The 24,523-nt window shown below is 34.9% G+C and overlaps 1 protein-coding gene across 2 annotated transcripts in view; it reads right to left on the minus strand.

Moving 5' to 3' along the window:
* The window catches only part of FZD3 (frizzled class receptor 3), an 85,249-nt gene that overhangs the window by 6,322 nt on the left and 54,404 nt on the right, over positions 1 to 24,523 (minus strand). For both annotated transcript variants that reach the window (XM_057725300.1, XM_057725301.1), the window contains 2 exons: positions 6,301 to 6,449; positions 2,336 to 2,569 (listed from right to left, as the gene is read on the minus strand). In XM_057725300.1, the coding sequence (XP_057581283.1) occupies positions 2,336 to 2,569; positions 6,301 to 6,449 (383 nt within the window). The remainder of the gene's footprint in view (positions 1 to 2,335; positions 2,570 to 6,300; positions 6,450 to 24,523) is intronic.

The following is a 24,523-nucleotide window of genomic DNA, read 5'->3' on the forward strand; positions in this document are numbered from 1 at the left end:
GCTTTCTTCTATGTAACTTTTTATACATAGGATGCCACAAGCATAAGAGCTGTACTATAGCTATTCATTCCTTATTGAAAAGGATGAGGCTAATAATGTCAAACATTAAATAATGCTGAGAGTCAGTTCATGGAGGGTGGTGTTAAAGCATATTCTGAAAGATTCTCTGATTTCCTCCCTCTTTATGAGTGTCATAAGACCTCTAAATTACTTCAGAAACTTCCCAACTGGGCTTACTTATAATTTCCTCTCCTATGCTGTTGTCAAAATGATCTTCCTAAAATCCAGATCTGATATTGTCACCCCAATGCTCAAAGTCTTTTAATAGTTTCTCGTTGCTGTAAGGGAAGAAACTCCAAGCTCCTCAGCATGTTTCACCTCCAACAGTTGCCCTGGTACCTAACTGCCTGGTGTCCTCCTTGCCTCTGCATATGCTGTTTCCTTGTTTGAAATCTCCAACTGCCTCCCCTGAATCCTATTCAAATTAAAGTGCTGCCTTGTTTGTGAACGAGACTTTCCACAGTGACTTAAATGGTTTTCTTCTCTGGAATCCCAAAGCACCTTGTATATGATTTTATTACACCCATTAAAGTATATTATAACTGACTGTTTACTCTTCTGTCTTCCATCTCTGTGTTCCTAGCACTTAGAAGAATGCTTTTCATTTAGGAGTGCTGAATGGAAGGAAAAGGCGGGAAAGAGAAAGTATCTTTGAATGTGGTTAAAAAACGGATCATTGATGATGTTAGAAGTGGGTAAGAAGGTGAAAAAGACTAGAAATACAAGAGTGAAGGACGGAATTGGTAGAAAGGAAACATTTGAAATATTCATTTCAAAAAATCTGGCAAGGAAAAGAAAAAGAAATGGATAAAAGAAAATATATCATAGACAAAGAAAGGCTGCTCCTTTTTAAAACATAGAGTAGCTGACCAAGTTAGAATGCGAAAGAAAGCAAGTTCAGAGGACGAACCAGAAGGTCTAAATAAAGAGTAAGTATAGGAATCATATCCTATACTAGGAGGACAGGGAAGACTGAGAGAAAGGCTGGAATGAGATTGGAAGGATACAGGACAGCTGTAGAAACAGAGATGTTTTAAAGTGAACATAGAATTTCAGGCATTATAACCTTCATTCTTTCAGTTTCCCAAACTAGAAATCTTCAAATAAACAAACAAAAAAGCAAAAACCTTTGGCACATTTCTTCTCTCCAACTGCTTCTAATCCATCACCAACTCCCATCATTTCATTTCTTCTTTTTAAATATTCTTCAGATCACCTCTTCCTCTCTTGCCACTGCCACTGTTCTTCCATAAGCCTTCTTCATCTCTCAACTGAGTTACTGCAGAGCTCCTAAGAAGCTTCTAATTCTGTCTCCACCATCAAATTTAACAAGAAAGCACATCCAGCCCACTCTCAAACATTCTCTGTGAAGCTTTCTCCCATCTCCCTCCCCGCCAGAATTAATCGCCCGCTCGTCCATGCTATTAAACAGGGGCTGGCCAACTATGGCCTGCTGGTCAAATCGGGCCCCTTCCCATTTCTGTAAATAGTTTCACTGGAACACAGCCATTCCCATTTTGACTACATGTTGTCTGTGGCTGCTTTCATGCTACAACAGCAGAAATGAACAGCTGCAACAAAGACTATATGACCCACAAAGCCTAAAGTTATTTACTATGTGGCTCTTTATAGAAAAAGTTTGCCAACCTCTGGACTATACCATTGTATTTGCATTTTACTTTAATTATTAACTTATAATAATGATAATAAAAGTTGATATCAGGCACTTACTGAGATGGACACCATTTCAAGCAATTAGGTATATTATTTCATTTATTTTTTACAACATTGCTAAAGGGGCAGATATTATTACTATTTCCATTTTACAGATGAGAAAACTGACGCTTATCATTCCAGACCCCATGCTTTTAACCACAACACAAATAATGACTACACTATCTTTCTTGAGCTTATTAAGAACAAAGATCATGCCTAAATCATCTTTGTAATCCCAGAGCCTAGCACAATGCCTGACATTGCAGGTATTCCATAATTGTCTGCTAAATTAATCCAACTAAAATAATCACTTTTACTCTGCTTTCTCCCTGATCAGTAATATCCTTCAATGACTCCATAGTGCTTGCTGCACTGAGTCTCAACTCTAAACTCTTCTGACTGACATTAAGTCGGACCATAATCTGCGACAACTGTATTTAGCAAAGTTCAAGAAGGTTAATAATGATCAACTTCTTTTTCAGAATGGGCTACTCTGCCTTCTGCTGCCGTGTGACTCAATTCAGTACATGAAATAAACTAAGCTACCAATAAGACTCACCTGCCATCACGGGATCTGTGGAGGCTGCCGTGGTAGCTGCTTACTTTGCTGTGGACACTCCCTGCTTTGCTTCTCTGATCATCCACCATGGCCAGCTGCGTTGAAGAAGCATGTGTGGATGTTCCTTGAGTGGAAGTTCCTCTTGATTTTCTTATAATAGGAGTATTTGGATCCCTCAGGAGGGACTGAGCAAAATCAGGTTCCTGGAGTACCTGTCGGCTCTCATTCACTATCCTAGACAACAAAATACTAAGTTTAAGATACAGGCTAACATCCCTACAGACCAAAAAACAATACTTTTTGACAAACTGATGTTATTTTTGAAATTAATTGCTCCCCAAATAATGTCTTTAGGACAGATACAAGGTAACATTGTTAACAGAAGAGAGAATATAGCAAAAATCTGTGTCAATCTGTCCCCTAAAAGTGGTATGATAGAAAGAGGTTCATATTAGAATAAGGAAATCAGGATGTTAGTTCCAACTCTATCAATAAATATGTGATCTTAGGCAAGTCACTATCCCCTTTTCTTAATTTCCCTCCTTTATAAAATGAAGGTATACAATGCCATCATTTCTAAAAAGTTCCTTTCAGCTAAAGAAATTTATCATTCTCAAGGACACTGAAAAACTACAAAGGTATTACTATAAAGTAGAAATATTATTTTCTTGCATGGTTTATGGAAGTAGTGGAGGCCTCATCATGGCACAGACACATTTTTTAAATTGTAAGAGCAGGTGTTTAAGATTACAAGTTGACTATGACAGAAGCAGTTGTCTAGCGCTGGAATAAACATGAATGATCATAACTAGAACAAAACATGAAAAATTCATTTAAGCAAACATACAATTAATTCCCAGACATATTAAAGGCTTAGGAAAAAAGACTTAAGGGGATGAATTATTTCCAGAGCAAAAGTTTTTAACTGCTATGAAAGGGTTAAAAGCAGACAGATGTTTATGATGATGGACAAAGTGGTAATTAATGAAAGAGCCAATTAAATAGTTGCAAAGGTCAGTGTCTCAGTTTGTATAAATAAGTGACTATGAGAATCATACATAAAGTTAAAATTAGATAATTTCATTAAAAAAAAACCCTACAACATGTAAAGACTGGATCATAAATTGAGAAAGTGCAGATATTCTAAGTTTTCAAATTAGAAAAGGGGCATCATTGTTATTGCTGGTGTTATTTTTAGTGCTGGGGTAGAAGGGCTGAAAGAAGACTAATATTTGTTGAGTACCCGTACTGTGCTAGGTATTTTACATATATTTCCCTTTAATATTTCTTAATAATGTTTTTATTAAGGAGAGTAAGTCCTAAAAAGATACTTCTAAGATGGGTGAGATATCCATTAAGAACAAATATTGTTATCTCCATCTTACAGATGAAGAAACTGAGGTTCTAAGGGATTAACAGACTTTCCAAAGTCATATAACAAAACAACAGTTGGGAATCAAACTTAAGTTTAAATGGTTTCAAAGACAATCATAAAGTAAGGATAAAACATAATGTTTACGTATATCTTGAAAACAAAATGTCAAAAACTAGACAGAAGAAAGAATAATTCAAAGATAGTTAAAACAACATTTGTTCTTCTGCCATCAATGGCCCTATTCATATATACATACATCCCAGGTCACTCTGGATTGCTGATTTTATTTTCTAAACTTATTTTTAAAAATTGGTTCAAACTGACTTCTGGTCACTTCAAAAATTTAATCCACCTTCAAATGATGAAGGTTTGTTCCCTCATTTTACAAATAAGAAAACAGAGGTCCAGAGAGATTAAGTGATGTGACCCAGATAATTCCAAAAGAAGATTTCTAAAAATATTTCAATCAGTATAAGAGTTATTAGCATAAGCACAGTCTTAAATGTGGCTTCACTCAGAGGAAGAACACTAATTTGATTGGTATAATTTTAGAAGCCAGTCTTTTGACAGCACAGTATAACAGAGGGGTTAAATGCAAAGACTAGAGATTAGAGTCAGACTGCTTGGGTTTGAATCACAGTTCTATCATTCACTAGCTATTAAACCTTGGTTCTATGCCTCAGTTTGTTAACCGTAAAATGATGATCTCTCTCACAAGGTTGTTTAGAGGATTAAATGATTTAATTATACAATATGTAAAATGCTTAGGACAGTGCTTGGAGTATTAAGTGTGCTCAATAAGTTGGTAACCATAATTATGATTACTCTGTAGTCACTTTTCGAAGGCTCAACCAGACAAATGCTAGAAATGGCTGTAAGGTGCTCACACTCTCAAGGAGTGGCACTCTAGCGCAGAGCACAGTCCCAGCTTAGAGGGTCACAATGACTTTGTTGGGTTGGGATGGGGGGTGGTCCATGGTTCCAGAAAACCAAATAGAAGGGTTCTTGGGAATTCTAACCAGTTTCAAAAGGATTCTGGCCCAACCATGATCCCCCAAATAACTAGGATGATTCCCCAAAAGAGTAGCTTGGGTTTAGCTTTATCTGGAGCTTCTAATACAACAGAATTGTTGGTATGTGGTCCAGAGGCGACCAGGAATGTTTAATTCAAACCCTCTCCTTAGAATTATGTTTTACTGTGATTGAAATATATTTAAAAATTTCAAAGAATACACAGATAAATTCCCCAAGGAAAGATGTTTCACAAAAGGGAAGAGCATGGCCTGTTTTGTTTGCTATTGAATTCTTGGCATCCCAAAATAGTTTATGGCATATAGTAAGCATTTGTCAAAGACTTTCTCAAAGGATGAATTCCTAGGAAATATATTTTTGTTGTCGTTGCATTAATCTTTCCCCTTCTTTCCTTCTCTGCCCTATGAAACTATATTTAAAGGAAAAATGCATTATCCGCTATCACTAGCAGTGGTTCTCAGATACAGTAATAAGAAATGTATATTTTAAAACTGTGATTTTTAAAAATCTGTCTAATCTGTGTAACAGAAGCTGCTAATTACTGGTACTTTAGAAAACACAGACCCTGCTAATGCAGTACTTTAAGTTTTATAAAAAAAAGTACATTAACCCATATAAGACACAATAACATTTTAAATATAATCTTAAGAGTTTTACAGACTATCACCCCAAATCCATTTTCCATGGAACTTAGGTTAAGTAAAATCATAAGAATATGGACTCCATTAATTTAGAATTTGTGATAATTCAAATACAGTATACATATAAGATTTACACTTAGTAAAAAGTTTAAGTCATTTGTCCTTTTGTGAATACTGCATGGTCTTATTTTGTTTTGTTTGTTTTATTCATTATGGGGGTCAAAAAATTAAAGATTCCTCAGATATGCCCTCAGAAGACTGCTTTGGCAAGTCTTATATTTTACCATAACATTTTACCATGACACTCTAATATGCCTAACTATGAATTAAAATAATTTCTTTAACATATTTCATTTTAGCTACTAATATCATTTTACTATTTGGGCTTTAACGTGTACTACATGAAAATGGAATAACGTGCTACCTCTTTAAATAATTTATGGTGTTACTTGAAAGAACAATGGACAATTGGAAATGGAAGTCTAATCTAATACCTGTGTGACTTCAGCCAAGGCACTTAACCTCTCTGTGCCTCAGTTTTCTCCTCTGTAACACAGAAGGTAATACATACCAGTGCTCACAGAAATTGTCAAGAATATCAAATAAGAATATATATATAAAAGCATTAATTTGTTTTTAATTTTAAGATTATAAGTTGGATTTAAAAAAATAAAGATTGGCCTTCCCTCAAATATTCTGAATTAGTAAGGAATAGGTCTTGAACCTGGTTCTACTTGGCTATCTTTTCTGAATAAGTTTTTAGCTTTGATTTTAGATTTAATCATAACTGGTGGCAGCTGAGGTTACAATCTTGTTGCAATACTTCCTCCAAATCCAAATTGTTTTAACATAGGCAACACAAAAAAATTATGTAAACGTGAAGTTTGTGAACACCATGATAATTTACTTCAACTTACTCTTTTTTCCTACGACCATGGAAAAAACTGGCCCATTCAAAGCATGTCTTTTTGCTTCCAACCCAAAAAATGGAAGGAATACCAACGATGAGAGCCATCAGGTATTTCATCAGAAAAAGAATCAGGTCTGGACGACTCATCTGAGTAACCTACAAGAAGACAAAGAAAAATATCTTAAATATATAAATAGAAATTTCTATTAAAGGCCATTATAAAATCTTTAAAATAAATAGTAAAATAATTGTACAAATCTGATATTTTTACTTATACAGTTCTATAGTTAATTTTCTTGTTATATGGGGAAAGATGCACTCCTGAAAATTTAGCAATAAATTTACACTCTATATTTTGAGTTCTATAGTTTTCTTATTAGCTCATATTGGATATCTTCTAAAGAAAAAGATCACTAATATAGGAAATAAACCATGAATAGGAATAGAGGAGGCTCAAATAATACCTCCATTCTTTTTGACCAGTTTTGCCCATCACATCATTGGTCATCACAATATACAATTAGGAAAGTGTTCATCTTTTCCCCCCACTTTATTAATTTCTGTTCTTATATTTAACATGCTCTTCCTTCTACCTACTTTCATGTTTACTTTGCTGCTTTCAAGCTTCCCCTTTAACCTATGAGTTATTTATAAGTGAATTTTTTAGTTTCTATTCAATGAGTTTTTTAAAAAGTTCTTTATATTGTTGATCTCAAGTTTAATTATTGTGGTCACAGAATGTGGTCTATTAGATTCTGCTTATCTTAAATTTTGGAGACTTCTTTTGTGATTTAGGACACAGTCCATTTTTAAAAGTATTCCCTGTGTGCTGAAAAATAATGCTTACTCACTATTTGTTGGGTACAACATTTTCTATGTGTGTTAGATCAACTTTATTAGTTATGTTGTTCAAATCTACACAGGCATCCTCAGAGATATTGTTAGTCTGGTAACAGCTCACCACAATAAAGCAAATACCACAATAATGTGAGTCATGGGGATTACTTTTTTTCCCAGTGCACATAAAAGTTATGTTTCCACTGTAATGTAGTCGAGTAAGTATGCAATATTCACTAAGTATGCAATATTTACTTTTAAGTGTTTAAATAACAATGTTCATTCCTTAATTAAAAAATACTTTATTGCTAAAAAATGCTAACCATAACTTGAGCCTTCAGTGAGTCCTACTCTTTTTGTTGTGAAGGGTCTTGCCTCGATTTTGAAGGCTGCTGACTGATCAGGGTGGTGGCTACTGAAGGCTGGGGTGGCTGTGGAAATTTCCTAAAATAAGACAACAATGAAGTTTGCAACATCGATTGACTCTTCCTTTCATGAAAGATTTCTCTGTAGCATGCAATGCTATTTGATAGTATTTTACCCAAAGTAGAACTTCTTTCAAAACTGAAGTCAATCCTCGCAAACCCTGCCACTCCTTTATCAGCTAAGTTTATGTAATATTCTAAATCCTCTGCTGTCATTTTAACAATCTTCACAGCATCTTCACCAGGAGTAGATTCCACCTCAAGAAGTCACTTTCTTAACGCTCATAGAAGCAACTCCTCATCCATTAAAGTCTTATCATGAGATTGTAGGAATTTAGTCACACCTTTAGGCTGCACTTCTAATTCTAGTTCTCTTGCTATTTCCACCACATCTGCAGTTACTTCCTCCACTGAAGTCTTAAACCCCTCCAAGTCATCCATGAAGGTTGGAATCAACTACTTTCAAACTCCTGTTAATGTTGATATTTTGACCTCTTCCCATGAACCACGAATGTTCTTAATGGCATCTAGAATGGTGAATCCTTTCCAGGAGGTTTTCCACTGACCACCCAGGTCTATCAGAGGAGTCACTATGTATGGCAGCTATAGCCTTAAAAAGTGTATTTCTTATGGAAATTCCCCAGGGGGTCCAGTGGTTATAACTCGGCGCTTTCACTGCAGTGGCCCAAGTTTAATCCCTGGTCCGGGAACTAAGGTCCCACAAGCTGCATGGCATGCCCCCCACCCCCCAAAAAAAGAAAGAGAAAAAAAGACAAAAGAAGTGTATTTTTTAAATAATAAAGACTTAAGGGAAGTTGTTGTATAACAAAGGGAGTCCAACTCAAGGATGGAAGATGCCTTAGAGGACTGGGGCGGGGAGGGTGGGGGGGACTCGGGGGGGGGAGTCAAGGAAGGGAGGGAATATGGGGATATGTGTATAAAAACAGATGATTGAACTTGGTGTACCCCCCCCAAAAATAATAAATTAAAAAAAAAATGAAAAAAAAATAATAATAAAGACTTGACAGCTGAAATTACTCCTTGATCTGTGGGCTGTAGAATGGATGTTGGGTGGGCAGGCATGAAAACAACATTAATCTTGTACATCTCCATCAGAGAGCTTGGGTGATCAGATGCATCGTCAATAAACAGTAACATTTTCAAAGGAGTTTTTTTTTTCCTCTGAGCAGTAGATCTCAACAGTGGGCTTCAAATACTCAGTAAACCATGTTGTAAACAGTTGTGCTGTCATCCAGGCTTTGTTGTTCCATTTATAGCATAGGCAGAGTAGATTTAGCATAATTCAGAATTGTAAATGAACATTAGCTTCAACTTAAAAGTTATCAGCTGCATTAGTGCCTAACAAGAGAGTCATCCTGTCCTTTGAAGCTCTTAAGCCAGGCATTGACTTCTCCTCTCTAGCTATGAAAGTCCTGGTAGCATCTTCTTCCAATATAAGACTGTTTTGTCTACATTGAAAATCTGTTGTTTAGTGCAGCCACCTTCATTACTTATCTTAGCCAGATCTTCTGGATAACCTGCTGCAGCTTCTACATCAGCACTTGCTGCTTCACCCTGCACTTCTATGTTATGGAGATAGCCTCTTTCTTAAACCTCATGAATCAAACGTCTGCTGGCTTCAAACTTTTCGTGTGCAGCTCCCTCATCTCTCAGCTTTCATAGAATTGAAGAGAGTTAGGGCCTTGTGCTGGATTAGGCTTTGGTTTAGGGGAATGTTGTGGCTGGTCTGATCTTCTATCTAGACCACTAAAACTTTATATCAGGAATAAGGCTGTTTCACTTTCTTATCATTAGTGTATTCACCAGAATAGCATTTTTAACTTCTTCCAAGAACTTTTTTCCTTTGCATTCACAACTTGGCTGTTTGGCTCAAGAGGTCTAACTTTTGGCCTGTTTTGACTTTCAACATGCCTTCCTCACTAAGCCTAATCACTTCTAGCTTTTAATTTAAAGTGAGAGATGTGCAACTCTTCCTTTCACTTGAACCCTTAGAGCCCACTGTAAGGTTAGTTGGCCTGATTTCAACATTGTTGTGTCTAAGCAAACAGGGATGCCCAAGGAGGGCCTTTTATATGCAAGTGGAAACCAAAAAATTTGTATGACTCGTTTTATTATGATATTTGCTTTATTGCAGTGGTCTGGAACCAAGCCTGCAACATTTCTGAGGCATGTCTGTAATGTGAGAATTACCAAAATGTGACACAGAAGACAAAAAGTGAGCAAACGCTGTTGGAAAAATGGCACCACTAGACTTACTCAACATAGGTTTGCCACAAACCTTCAATTTGTAAAAATTCAGTGTCTGGGACTTTCCTGGTGGTCCAGTGGTTAAGACTCTGCCTTCCAAGGTAGGGGAACACGGGATCCATCCCTGGTCAGGGAACTAGGATCCCACACACCGTGGGGCAGCTAGGTCTGTGCACCACAACTACTGAGCCCACACACTCTGGAGCCCTCATGCCACAACTAGAGAGAAGCCAGTATGCCACAACAAAGGATCCTTTATGCCACAAAAAAAATCCTGCGTGCCTCAACTAAGACCCGATGCAGCCAAATAAATAAATATTTTTAAAAAATGCAGTATCTGCAAAGCACAATAAAGCAAAGTGCAATAAAACGAGGTATGTGTGTTTTCCTAATTTTCTATTTACCTATTTAATAGAGGTATGCTAAACTGTGGGCTTATCAGTTTTCCTTCCAATCCTGTCATTTTCCACTTTTAAGCCTATGTTAGGTGTTATATAAATGCTCCAGCTGCCCAATTTACCTTTTTAGTGCTCTTCACCTTAAACAATATTTTGTGGCATTAATATTGCCACATCAGCTTTTTTACTTCATCATACCAGCACATTTTCTGTATCTTTTCTTATTTACTAATGTATTTCTTTCAAGTCTGTTTGGGTTATACTGTTGCTTTTAAACAATATATAGTTTACTCCTACTAAAGTGTAAACTCCTTGAGTTCTTCTTCCCCCAGAGGTTTTATCCCCAGAGCCTAGACCAGTGTCTGGCACATAGTAGGAGCTAAATAAATACATACATACCTTTACAATATATACTTATACTTGTTTTTCTGTTTTGTTTTTTAAATGTAGGTCTTTATTTTTTATTTTTTTAAATTTTATTTTTATTTTAATTAATTTTTTATTTATTGGCTGCATTGGGTCTTTGCTGCTGCATGTGGGCTTTCTCTAGTTGTGGCAAGTGGGGGCTACTCTTCATTGTGGTGTGCGGGCTTCTCATTGTGATGGCCTCTCTTGTTGTGGAGCACTGGCTCTATGCATGCAGGCTTCAGTAGTTGTGGCACATGGGCTCAACAGCTGTGGCTCATGGGCTCTAGAGTGCAGGCTCAGTAGTTGTGATGCATGGGCTTAGTTGCTCCACAACATGTGGAATCTTCCCCAACCAGGGCTCAAACCCATGTCCCCTGCACTGACAGGCAGAGTCTTAACCACTGCACCACCAGGGAAGCCCCCTTATACTTGGTTCTATGAGAAAAAAAATTACACTTAAAATTATTCAGCACTTCCATCTTCTTGAACAAGACTATGCTCCTAGCACACTTTAGCTACCTATAACTCCTTGTTACTCAGCAATTCAGAACAACCTTTACAAAAATAATTGGTTTTGTTATCAACTAACAAAGTTAATTAACTTTGCCAAAAAGTACACCCACTCCTATCTTTGGGGTTCTCTTCTCTTCTTGCTAAAGGATGCCCTTTAGAAATTCTTACAGATAGAATATGCCACAAGTAAATTATTTTAGTCTTTGCCCAAAAATGTCTTTATCTTGCCCTCAATCTTGAATGGTGGTTTAGATGGATAAAGTTATCATCTCTCAGCATTTTAAAGACATTAGTTCATTATCTTCTAGCTTCTTTTGTTGTTGTTGAGAAGCCTGTGTAATTGATAATCTTTTGGAGATTTATTTGTTCTCTCTGGTAGCTTTTAAGTTTGCCTCTATCCTTTTGTCTTACAGTTGCAATGAATATTTCTCATTCTAATTGGTTTTTCTTTGTCCTGCTTAGTATGCAGAGTGTACTTTTAATCTGATGAGTTGGGTTTTCAATTCTGAAAAATTCAAAGACATTAGCTCTTTAGTTATCACTTCTTAGTCATTCTTATGGCCCCTTGTTCTAGAACTCCCATTAGACATATATTGAAGTTCCTAAACCTATTTTTTAAATATCTTTTAATGATAATAATTAGATAATTTTGAGTATTTTCTGTCACTTACATATTCTGCATTCTGGTGATCTATTCAGGACAATTTTCCACTTTACTAATTCTCTCTTCAGTCATGTCTACTTTAGAATTCATTCCATCTATTGACTTAATTCCCATAACTTCATTTCTAAGCTAACTGGTTTTTATATTTGTCTATTCTTATTTCATGTCTGCTAATTTATCATAATTTATTATGCTTTTAAAGTGGTTTTTATTATTTATCTTTTGAAGACTCCTAAACACACATATTTTTAAAATAAGTCTTTAAAAATTCATTTATCACTTTCATCTGGGAGTGAATCCATCTTTTGATTGTTGATTTTATTAGATGTACTTCTAGGTTTAGCTTTTTTCTTTAATTGTGCTTTGGAATTTTAGTTTATAGATCTTGAGTGAGAGAGTTCTCCCTCTCTCTTTCTCTCCCCCTCACTCCCTCCATTTCTCTTGCCTAGTTTCATTTCTTTTTGTCTTCACCAGTACCCATGGGGCCCTAGTTAAAAACCAGGTCTAATATTGGTGACTGCACACTCCAGACATTATCAGCTACTGTTGCTTCAGGTACTGAGTCATTGCAATTTGGCCCTCCCACATCTCTAAATAAGTATTTAAAGTATTTTTACACCAAATACAGCTTCAGGGAACAGTTGGTTGCACCTTTTATACAAACGTCCTTTCAGGAGCAGGAGAGTCCCATTTCCAATTTCTACTTTTAACCAGTGAGCCTAGTTCTGGTCTCTGACTCCCATGTGACACTTTTATCTCTCTATACCCCACAGAAACTGAATGCCCTAGCCACCTCCAATCACTTCAGACCTAGATTCTAGCAGCCCATATTTTTATCTCTAGCCATCATTTTGCATTTCTATACTATAAATTAGTTTATTTCGCCTTTTAGGCTGACTCTGTTTAATTTTTTTTCTTATTACACTTTATCTCTAACTGGCACATGATTATAGTTGGACTGGTAAGTTCAAAACATGGAACTTAAATCACAATTATAATCTGTAATTAAGGTGTAATTCCTCTAGGATTTACATAAAAGTCAAAGAACAAATATTTATGGATTATCTACTACTCTAAGAATAATGCTGTTCAAAAAGCCTTATGAGACTTATAAATAAAAGTAAGGCTTAATTAGTGTTCTCACCAATCTGAAAATCTAGATGAAAATACAAATTAAAGAAACCATAGAATAGTTAAGAACTACAATTAAGAAGAAGCAGATGAAGAGTCATTAAAGCATGGTAACCTAATCTATGACAAAGGAGGCAAGGAAACCATCAACAAAATGAAAACTCACAGAATGGAGGAAAATATTTGCAAATGAAGTGACCAACAAGGGATTAATCTCCAAAATATACAAACAGCTCATGCAGCTCAATATCAAAAAAGAAACAACCCAATCAAAAAAATGGGTGGAAGATCTAAATAGGCATTTCTCCAAAGAAGACATACAGATGGCCAAGAGGCACATGAAAAGATGCTCAACTAATTATTACTAATTATTAGAGAAATGCAAATCAAAACTACAATGAAGTATCACCTCACACCAGTCAGATTGGCCATCATCAAAAAATCTAGGAACAATAAATTCTGGAGAGGGTGTGGAGAAAAGGGAACCCTCCTACACTGTTGATGGGAATGTGAATAGGTACAGCTACTATGGACAACAGTATGGAGATTCCCTAAAAAACTAAAAATAGAACTACCATATGATCCAGCAATACCACTCCTGGGCATACATCTGGAGAAAACCATAATTCAAAAGGATACATGCACCCCAAAGTTCATTGCAGCACTATTTACAATAGCTAGGACACGGAAGCAACATAAATGTCCATCAATGGAAGAATGGATAAAGAAGATGTGGTATATATATACAATAGAATATTACTCAGTCATAAAAAAGAGCAAAATATGCCATTTGCAGTGACTTGATGGACCTAGAGATTGTCATATTAAGTGAAGCAAGTCAGACAGAAAAAGACAAATATCATATTACATTGCTTCTATGTGGAATCTAAAAAAAATGGTACAAATGAACCTATTTACAATACAGAAACTGAGTCACAGATGCAGAAAACAAACTTATGGGGGGAAAGGCAGGGGGAGGGATAAATTGGGAGATTGGGATTGACATATACACACTACTATATATAAAATAGATAACTAATAAGAAGCCATTATATAGCACAGGGAATTCTATTCAGTACTCTGTAATGACATATATGGAAACAGAATCTAAAAAAGAGTGGATATATGTATAAGTGACTCACTTTGCTGTAGAGCAGAAACTAACACAACATTGTAAATCAACTATCCTCCAACAAAAAAATTAATTAAAAAATTAAAAAAAGGAATCACTAAAGCAGATCACAAATAACCTCCTCATTAACAAATACAATGGCTTCTTGTTCGCTTGCTTTTTTTAAAAAACACTTTTACAGTGTCAGTTATTGACAATCATCTTATACTTTACAAAACTTTCATCTCCCCAGCTTCTATGATACTGCATAGTCATGTTTATTTTCCTAAGCAGGAATTACACTTTCTTGTTGACCTCCTACTCCTGCTCTGCTACCCTTCTGTTCCCCACTACCCTCTACAAAGGTGTTCTTAAAGTTATTCCTTGATTTTCTCTCTTTATACTTTCCACTTATCATTTAGACTTAGACGTCATCTAGTCTTACTCTTTACCTAACAAATTAATTTGCTTTTAATTTAGTTATCCCATGAATATAATTAGTACAGTGGTTGTAATAAAATATAAAGTTGCCTTCTTCCATGTTCAAATAGCTCTAGCCATTCTAACCATCTGTCCTAGTTCTGTCCTCTGGAGCTACAGAGAATAAGGCTAGTCAATTTAATAAGATACCCTTAAAAGAAAGAAAACTTACACACACACACACTCACACACACGTATATTAATTGGGAACAAAGAGACAAAAAGACTATCCGGAAAACCCAACAGAATCAACTGAAAAACAAAAAGAAATAACCAAAAGATTCAGTAACTAAGTTGGATAAGATTAATATGCAAAAACTGAATGTTTTCCTATGAATCACCTACAACCAGAAAAGAAACATAACGAAAACAATTTCATTTATAATATCAACAAAAACTATAAAATACCTAGGAATAAACCTAACAAGAAATAAAAAGAAAATGATAAAATACTATCAAAGGACATAGAAAAAAACTTAAGTATAAATACTCCATATTTCTACATGGAAAGATTCAATGTTTTAAAGATGTCAATTCAATTAATCCTATAAAGTTGATGCAATCCAAAAAAGATCAATAGGATTTTTCACAGACTACGAAAAGTATATGATAAAAGTATTTCAAATAAGTGGGGAGAAAATAGATTAATAAATGACATTGAAATGGTTGGCAGTCCACGTGGAAACAAAACAATTTAGATGCCACCTCAAACAATAAAGAAAAATAAAATTTAGACAGTAAAACTAAATTATAAATGTATGAAAAGAATTAAGAACACTTTTATAATGAGGTATGCAGAAGGTCCTTTTTAAAGAGTAATATGAAATAAAGAAGCTAAAAAAGGAAAAGACAGTTTTGATTATTAAAAACTTAGAACTTCTGCAAAACAAGAAATCATAACCAAATTAATAGACTAATAGTTAACTAAGAATATTAACTGTACTATTATCCATCCATAAAGTAAAAAGAAATCAAAGGAATTAATGAAGATAAAAAAGAAATTAAATAATTTTAAGACCAAAAAACAAATTAATAAACCCCAAAGTCCATTATTTGAAAAAAAAAAGTTCTCTAGCCTGATCAAAACAGAGACTAAAACAGCAAACACACACACACATACACTCACAGACCCATACACAGAAATGATAATAAGAGCTAGAGGACAAAACAAAAATAATCTTGAGATTACTTTGCTCAATTCCATTTAAATAAACTTAAAAATTAATGAAAACAAATGACAGAAAATCATAAACAAAACTGACTGCAGAAGCAAGCAGAACACTGTACCTAACTCAACAGACTCTATAAAACAACCTATATATGTCTCATTCATGAATTTTTATCCAAACAGAATTCAACAGCAAATTCAGAGAGTATGTCATGTCCAAACCTAGAAATGCAAAGATAGTTCAATATTAGGAAACTGATTTATAAATTCAACACACTGTTGGATTAACAGGAAAATACATACAATCATTTCCAGGTATGCCAAAAAGGCATTTGATAAAATTAAGCATCTATCCTTGGCTTTTAAATAATGTAATAAATTACAAATAGATAAATAAGCCCTTAAGGGGACAAAATAATCCCATCATGTTAACTGGGGGCACCAAGGGCACTAGGCATGTGCATCAGAGTTAGGAATCCAAGAAGAGTATTCACCTTCACCACTCTTAACATTGTTTCAACAGTTCTAACCGACCACAATTAAACAAAAGAAATGAGTTAAGGGTATAAAAACTATAAAGAAGGAGACGGAATTATTATTATTTATAAATAATATAATTTTATTCCTGGAAAAACTGAGAATAAAGTAAAAACTATTATAAATCATAAGCAAGGCCACTAGGTAAAAAGTAAAATACAGAAATCACATATATATATATATTATCAGTTAGTAGGTAAAAGAAAGAAAAGTTTTCATTTGCCATTGTTGCAAGTCCTCCTAAAATTCACATGTTGAAGCCCTAACTCCTGGTACCTCAGAATGTGATTTATTAGAGATAAGGCCTTTAGAGAGGTAATTAAGGTTAAATGAGGTTATGTGGGTGAGCCCTAAACCAATCTGAGTGATGTCCTTATAAGAGGAGGAAATTTGGACACATAGATACCAGGGATGTACCATGTGAGAAAAGATCATATGAGGAAAAAGATCACCAGAAAAAAACATGTGAGGAAATACTAAGAGAGTGGAAGCCAAGAAGAAAGCCCCACAAGCCAAGAAGAAAGGCCTCAGAGGCAATGGACCATGCTGGCACCCTGATCTTAGACTTCCAGTCTCCAAAACTGTGAGAAAATAAATTTCTATTATTTAAGCCACCCAGTCTGTGGTACCTTGTTATGGTAGCCCTAGCAAATGAATACCACCATTGTAACAAAAGAGATAAAACACTCAGGAATACATTTAATAAGAAAAATGAGTGATGGATTTGAAGAAACTTTAAAACATATTTCCTTTAAAATGTTCTTTGCTAGAAAGAATAGCTATCATAAAAATGCAAAATCTCCTTGATTTAGTCATAAATTTGAACACAATTCCAATAATACCAACATAGTTATCTTAATTAAACAGGATGATACTAAATTTCATATAGAAAAACAAACAAGCAAGACCTAACAGGAAAATGCTGAAAGAGAAATAGATCATTAAGCTATAATAAAATTGTGTAATACTGGACCATAAGCAAACAGTTTTAGTATTTATTATATGTGATATTTAAAACCATTCAGAAAAGAATGAATAACTCAACAAATGGAGTCTAGATAGTCATCTAAAAAAAAAAATAGCAGTGAAGCCATACCATATCTCATACCAAGATGAAATCCTAGTAGATCAAAAGTTCAAATGTAAGAAAAAATTAACAACAAAAAAGAAACCATGAAGTTCAAGATGAAAGCATTTATATACTTGGAGTGGAGAATGACTTTCTAGGTATAACAGAAAATCTAGAAGCTGTAAAAGTAAACAGACAAATCTGACTACATCAAGTCCCAACATTTCTGCAGGGCCACAACCGTCAAAAGACAATTAAGGGACTTTCCTGAAGGCTCAGTGTTTAAGAATCCGCCTGACAATGCAGGGGACATGGGTTCGATCCCTGGTCCAAGAAGATTCCCACATGCCAAGGAACAACTAAGCCCGTGTGCCAAAACTACTGAGCCTGAGTGCCACAACTACTGAAGCCCGTGCACCTAGGGCCCGTGCTCCACAAGAGAAGCCACCTACTGAGAAGCCTGTGCATTGCAATGAAAAGTTGCCCCCGCTAGCCACAACTAGAGAAAGCCCGCATGCAGCAATGAAGACCCAACACAGCCAAAAATAAAATTTGAATAAGTAAATAAATATTAAAAAGGAGTAGCTATTAAAAAAACAATGCTTTTCAATTATTAAAAAAAACAATTAAGAAGATCACATAAAGTTGCTGTGAAAAATTGTTCCAAAAGATGTATTGTTAAATTATGGTAGATAAAGGGGCTAATTTTGTTAATAAATAAAGAACTACAATACAATCCTCCCCTGGTATCTTTGGGGGACTGGTTTCAGGACCTCATGGATACCAAATTCCACAGATGCTCAAATCCCTCATATAAAATGACATGGTATATGCATAAAACCTATACACATCCTCCTGTGTGTGTTAACTCATTTTTAGATTACTTATAATACCTAATAATACTATGTAAATATCATGTAAATAGTTGTAAATGCAGCATATTGATAAATAGTTGCTGGTGCACAGCAAATTTAAGTTTTGCTTTTTGAAACTTCCTGGAATTTTTTTTCCAAATATTTCTGATCTGGGGTTGGTTGAATCCACGGATGCAGAACCCATGGATGTGGAGTGCCAACTGTAAATAGAAGTCCACCACTTAAAGCAAAAAATAGGCAAAAGATATGGATAGTTTGCAGAAAATGAAATCTAAATATAAGAGCTCAGCCTCAGTTTAAAAAAATTTAAATTACATGATGATTCTCTTTTTTTAGCCTATCAGATAGGTAAGATCCAGAAGTCTCACAGTACATTTTTTCAGCAAATGTGTGGTGAAATATACAGTCAACCCTTGAACAACATGGGCTTGAAATGCACATCACTTATACACAGATTTTTTTTTTCCTACAAATACGTACTACAGTACTAAAAAGTTATATAGAGATTTTCCACTACATGGGGGGTCAGCATCCCTAACCCTTGTGTTGTTCAAGGGTCAGCTGTACTCTCATATATTGGAGATGGTAATACAAATTAATACAACCTCTAGGGGGGAATACGGGGATATGTGTATAAAAACAGATGATTGAACTTGGTGTACACCCCCAAAAATAATAAATAAATAAAATTAAAAAAAAAAACAACCTCTATAAAAGACAATTTAGCAGTATTTATCAAAATTATACCTTTTATGAAACTAACACGTCAATTATATCTGAATAAAATATTACAATCATTGATAAGGTAATTCTTTTAAAAATTTATGATACAAGTATATCACATATATGCAACTGTGTACATATATAGATTGCAGTAGTAAAATATTAGAAACAATGTGGTTTATTCAGTCAATGGCATATTATGAGGTCATAAAAAAATACTGAGTAAGCCTTTTCTCTTTAGGTATTTATCTCCAACCTATACTGTTAAATGACAAAAGCAAGATGAAGTTTATAGTTACTACTGAGTAAAAAAAAAGCAGAAAAAGAATATACTTGCTTTTATACATATAAACATCTCTGAAATGATACACAAATTCCTTGTAACATTCAAGTTACCCTTGGGAAGGGTACTGGGAAGCTGAGAAATACAGGTATAAGTAGAGGGGAGACCCTTTCCCATATACTTATGTAACTTTGGGGTATTAAACCACATGAATATATTATTTATTTAAAAATGTTAAGAATAAAAAAGCATAGAGAACTTATTTTTTTTTAAAGTATGAGCATTTCAAATACAAAAATAAGAGTTCAGTGCAGTATGGGGAAATACCTTCATTGTTGAGGGGAAATATAAATTGGTATAATCTCTCTGGTACATTATCTTGTAATATTTACCAAAAATTTAAATTTGTACACCATTTAATGCAGAAATTCTATTTCAAGAAATACACCCTGAAGAAATAATAAATTAATAATAGGGGATTGCTTAAATAAATTATGGTACATCCAAATAACCCAATAAGTAGCCATTCAAAAACGATAATATAAAGTGGAAAAAGGAAATAAGAGACAGTGGTGTGCTGGTAAATGTTTAACAACTGGCTTTCTAGATGGAGTAAAACCCTGGTTTGCAGCATATGCCAATTTCTGTGGTGTAAATACACCAACCATGGCTATTTCAAGCTACCAAAATGATATCACTGAATGTGAAGTCATGAAGAGATGTGCACAATCGTCTCTTGTGAGCCAGCCCTAGTATGCTACTAGGTGTAGACTACCATATCAAATATAATCATATTTTCATCTTAAGATTATATATAATATCCAAAACATATTATTTATACATATATCAAACACGGCTTTTTGGTGTATTTTGTTATATACCACCATGCATTGTTCTGATCATCTACTGCTGTGTAAGAAACCATACCAAAATGATCTTAACGGCTTAAAAGAAGAATTTATTATTATCTCTAACAGTTCTGAGTTGAACAGGCTCAGCCGGGTGACGTTCACTTGAGTTCTCCCATGTAGTTGCAGTCAGATGACAGCTGGGGCTAGAATCACCTGAATGTAAGACTGAGCTGGACATACATATAAAGATGACTTCTTCACTCAAATGTCTGGCATCTTGACTAGGATTGCTGGAAAGGTAGGAGCTGGCTAGGGATCTCTCTCCCTCCCTCCTTCCCTTCCATATATGACTAGATTGGGAGTCCATACATTTTGCGGTTTAAGAGCAGTCTGACTTCTTACTAGAGGCTGCTTTCCCCCACAGCAAGCATTCCAACAGACCTTGGCAAAAGCTGAAGTCTTCTTATGACTTAGTCTCAAGGTCATGCAGAATCACTTCTGCTGCATTCTACTCCTTAAAAGCAAGTCACAGGGCTAGCCCAATTCAAGGAAACAGACCATACAAGAGCAAGAAGCGTGGTTCACTGGCTGGAGGCAGGAGTGGTATGCATATCTAAATAGTACCCACCAAAATGATAGAAAAATATACAGAAAAATGTAAATGGTGATTATATTGATGGGGAAGTGTGTTTTTCCTCTGAGCATGCTTTTACAGTAATTTTTCCTGATATTTTTAAAATTTTTAAAGTGGAGAAAACCTATATATATATGTGTGTGTATATATATATATAAAATCAACATTTATAAAACATATTTAACCAGGAAAACTTTTACCAAATTAATGGAATGCCAAAAGCTTATAATACAATGTAAATTTGGATTAGTAGATATCAATAAATGTTCTGCAGATGAATCACCCTAAGAAACTACTGAAAAATTATACTGATATTTAATACATGTTATACAGTGAATATCACAAATATCTAAAGCAAGCTATATAAATAGATCAATGATCAACTAGATAGAAAACATGATGATGAACTGTAAATGAATCAATGCACAGGACTTATATTCTGCATTTATATATACTCTCACACACACACACACACACACACACACCCCCTTCTTGTGATTCCTTGCATTCTCTGCTTTGGTAAATTGCTTCCTAAAGATCAATTTTCACATAATATTAAGAAAGAACAAATACATGTAGTATGTAAAATGGGTTGAAGCATGTAAAGTTCTTAAAACTATGCTTGACACCTCATAAATGCTCAAACATGTGGTACATGAAGCACTACTGTCCCAGAAGATACTAAAAGGTAATTCATAATAAGACAGTCTGTGGTAAAATAAAATTTGGATATTATAACAGGCCTTGGAGATTCACATGCACATTCATATAATATTAAATGCCCTGAGAAGTGCTGGAGTAAGGAACTGTTTATCTTTGTTTATCCTAGTGTTTCCTGTGCTGTTATACACTTAAATTTCCCCATTTGAAAATTAAAGGATTGGAATAGGCAAAGTCATCAGCTATTAGGACCCTATTAATCTTGAAAATTTTTCTACAGAAATTAGAGACTAGTTTCCATTGTATCTAATTTTGGTCCAAAAGTTATTTTCCTTTTCCGTGATTAAAAAAACCTACAGTACTATCTAAGATGTACATGTGAACTATGACTGTATACATTTTTTGGCTCAAAAAAAAGAAAAAGTTCCTATAAAAGTGGAGGGAGGTAAGGGGAAGAATGTGATCATTGAGAAGCATCTTCAAATCACATCTGCTTATATTCAATGAATTGCGATAAAACAATGAATGACTGAAGAAAAACAATTATTTGTAAATGTAAAGATGTGGCTTACACAAACGATATAATGAAAAGGAACAAGGTCAAAAATCTAAAAATGAAAGCTAGTAAAGTTGTAATCAAAGAAGTATAGAGGGAGATTTAACCAGAGTTGAGCACTGAATTAGAAGCATTGTGTCACGTGAAAAGAGCACTGGCCAGAGCAATGTGACCTCTACTTATAAATAGGGGGCCTAAACTTAAAGACTTTGGGGTTGCCTTCAATTCCAGATGATTCATCACCTGCAGTCCAAAATGCTCTTCTTCAGGGATCTTACAGATATAGTCCCTTTGTTTTATATATGTGGAATCAACAACTAGGGAGGTGAATTGATTTGCTGAAGGTCATGTAGCTAATTAATTTAGTCACTTAAATACTGAGTGCCTACAATGTCCTGGTAAAGAGATATAACTATAAATGAGTCAGAAAATTCCCTGCCCTTTAGAGTTTACATTTTAGGGAGGGGTGGGGGCAGGGTGACGATAGAATGCTGTCAATAAACAAGGAAATAAAGAAATCTTTTAATTTCAGGTAGTAATAAACTCAGAACTAAAAAAGGGCAGGGAATAGCATTTGGGATGTAGTGTGGTGGATGGGGCATGCATCAAAGTGGTCAGAAAAGGCTTCTCCAAGGACTTAACAATTAAGCACAGATTTGAAGTATACTGTGCAGTAACAGTATTTCAAGAAGAAACAGCATTAACAAAAATCCTGAAAGAACAAATCTGTTGTCTCTAAAGAACAATAACAAGGAAACCAGCGTGGCTAGAGCTGAGGATGCAAAGAGAAGTACAGTAAAAAAGAAGTCAAGGAAGTAGAAAGGGGCCAAATTACACATGGCCCTGGCAGGCAACATTAACAATTACCGCTTTATTCTAAGAGTAATAGGAAGCCACTGGAGTGTTTTGTTTGAAGTTGCAACAAAATCTCATTTATGTTTTAAAAAGATCACCCTGGCTACTGTGTTGGAAATAAATTGTAAAGGAACAAGAACAGGAGCAAGAAGATGAATCTGAAGGCCACTGTGGAAGTATCAGATAGCTTGGACTAAGGTAGAAGTGGAGGTGGTGATAAATTGATGGATTGAATGTGATGAAGTATGTGAGAAAGGGAGGCTCAAAGATAGCTCCAAATTTGGATCTGAGCAGCTCGTGAATCGTAATACCATTTACTGAAAGGAAAAAACTAGGGATGGGATGCAGGAAGCAGGTTTAAGGAGAAAAAATTAAGAATTCTATTTTAGACATGTGAAGTTGGAAATGTCATATAAATAGATATATGTCTGGAGCTCAGAAACAAAGTTGAACTATACAATCTAAAATATGGGGCTGGATAAGTTTACCCAGAAAAGGAGGAGGGGAGAAAAAGAGAGCCTAGGGAGAAACCACATTTTGTAACTTCTACAGTACTTTTAAATTGCATTGTATTGTCTTTCATAAATTAGAAATACTGTCCACATAACAGAAATGCTTGAATTAAAGGGAAGGAGTGCTAAAAACAAAATCAGTAATAACAGCAACAACAAAAACCTTTAATAAGGAATGACAGTATAGAGGAAAATTGGAGGACAGAGGGTTGTAACATGGAACATTTTGTATTATAAGGTTCTGGTTAAAGCCAAAGTCCTAGAGAAGACAAGTCAGTACCTGCCACGATAAGGATACAGTGAGAAAGCAACTCAAGCAACACTTGTTTTGTGAAAGTGCTACTGGTAAAGAGTATTGGAGCCAGAAGGCCAAGATACTGGGGAAGAATGCAAGTTATTGCTATACGGAAAGGAGTTTTGCCTTATAAATGAGGAAAAAGAAAGAGGAAGGAGAATGAATTATTATCTGGTTATAAATTACACAAGGAACACACAAAAATGCGGGCAGTTAGTATGTAAAACAGGATATGTACTAGCTAGAAAGGCATAAACCCATTAAAGAAAAATGTTTAAATAAAGGAAAGGGAATACAACATTCAGTTTTTATTTTTAAATATCGCTATAATGAACTGAATGCCTACAGCCTTTTTTTTGAGGAAAAAATCCATTAAATATCTTAGCTCCTTGTATAATTAACATGGACAAATGAGAAACTTCAAACTATTCTTTTATAATTGTTCTCTGAAAACAATGTATTCCTACTGATGTTAAAATATACCACCTTGCACCTGAAAAGATACTCAATATCACTAATTATTAGAGGAATACAAATCAAAACTACAATGAGGTATCACCTCACACTGGTCAGAATGGCCATCATCAAAAAGTCTACAAACAATAAATGCTGGAGAGGGTGTGGAGAAAAGGGAACCCTCCTACACTGTCGGTGGGAATGTAAATTGGTACAACCACTATGGAGGACAGTATGGAGGTTCCTTAAAAAACTAAAAATAAAACTACCATATAATCCAGCAATCCCATTCCTGGGCATGTATCTGGCGGAAATCATAATTCGAAAAGATACATGCACCCCAATGTTCACTGCAGCACTATTTACAACAGCCAGGACATGGAAGCAACCTAAATGTCCATCAACAGAGAAATGGATAAAGAAGATGTGGTACATATATACAATGGAATATTACTGAGCCATAAAAAAGAATGAAATAATGTCATTTGTAGCAACATGGATAGACCTAGAGATTATTATAC

This window comes from Hippopotamus amphibius, chromosome 2 (assembly GCF_030028045.1).
Source record: "Hippopotamus amphibius kiboko isolate mHipAmp2 chromosome 2, mHipAmp2.hap2, whole genome shotgun sequence".
NCBI lineage: Eukaryota > Metazoa > Chordata > Mammalia > Artiodactyla > Hippopotamidae > Hippopotamus > Hippopotamus amphibius.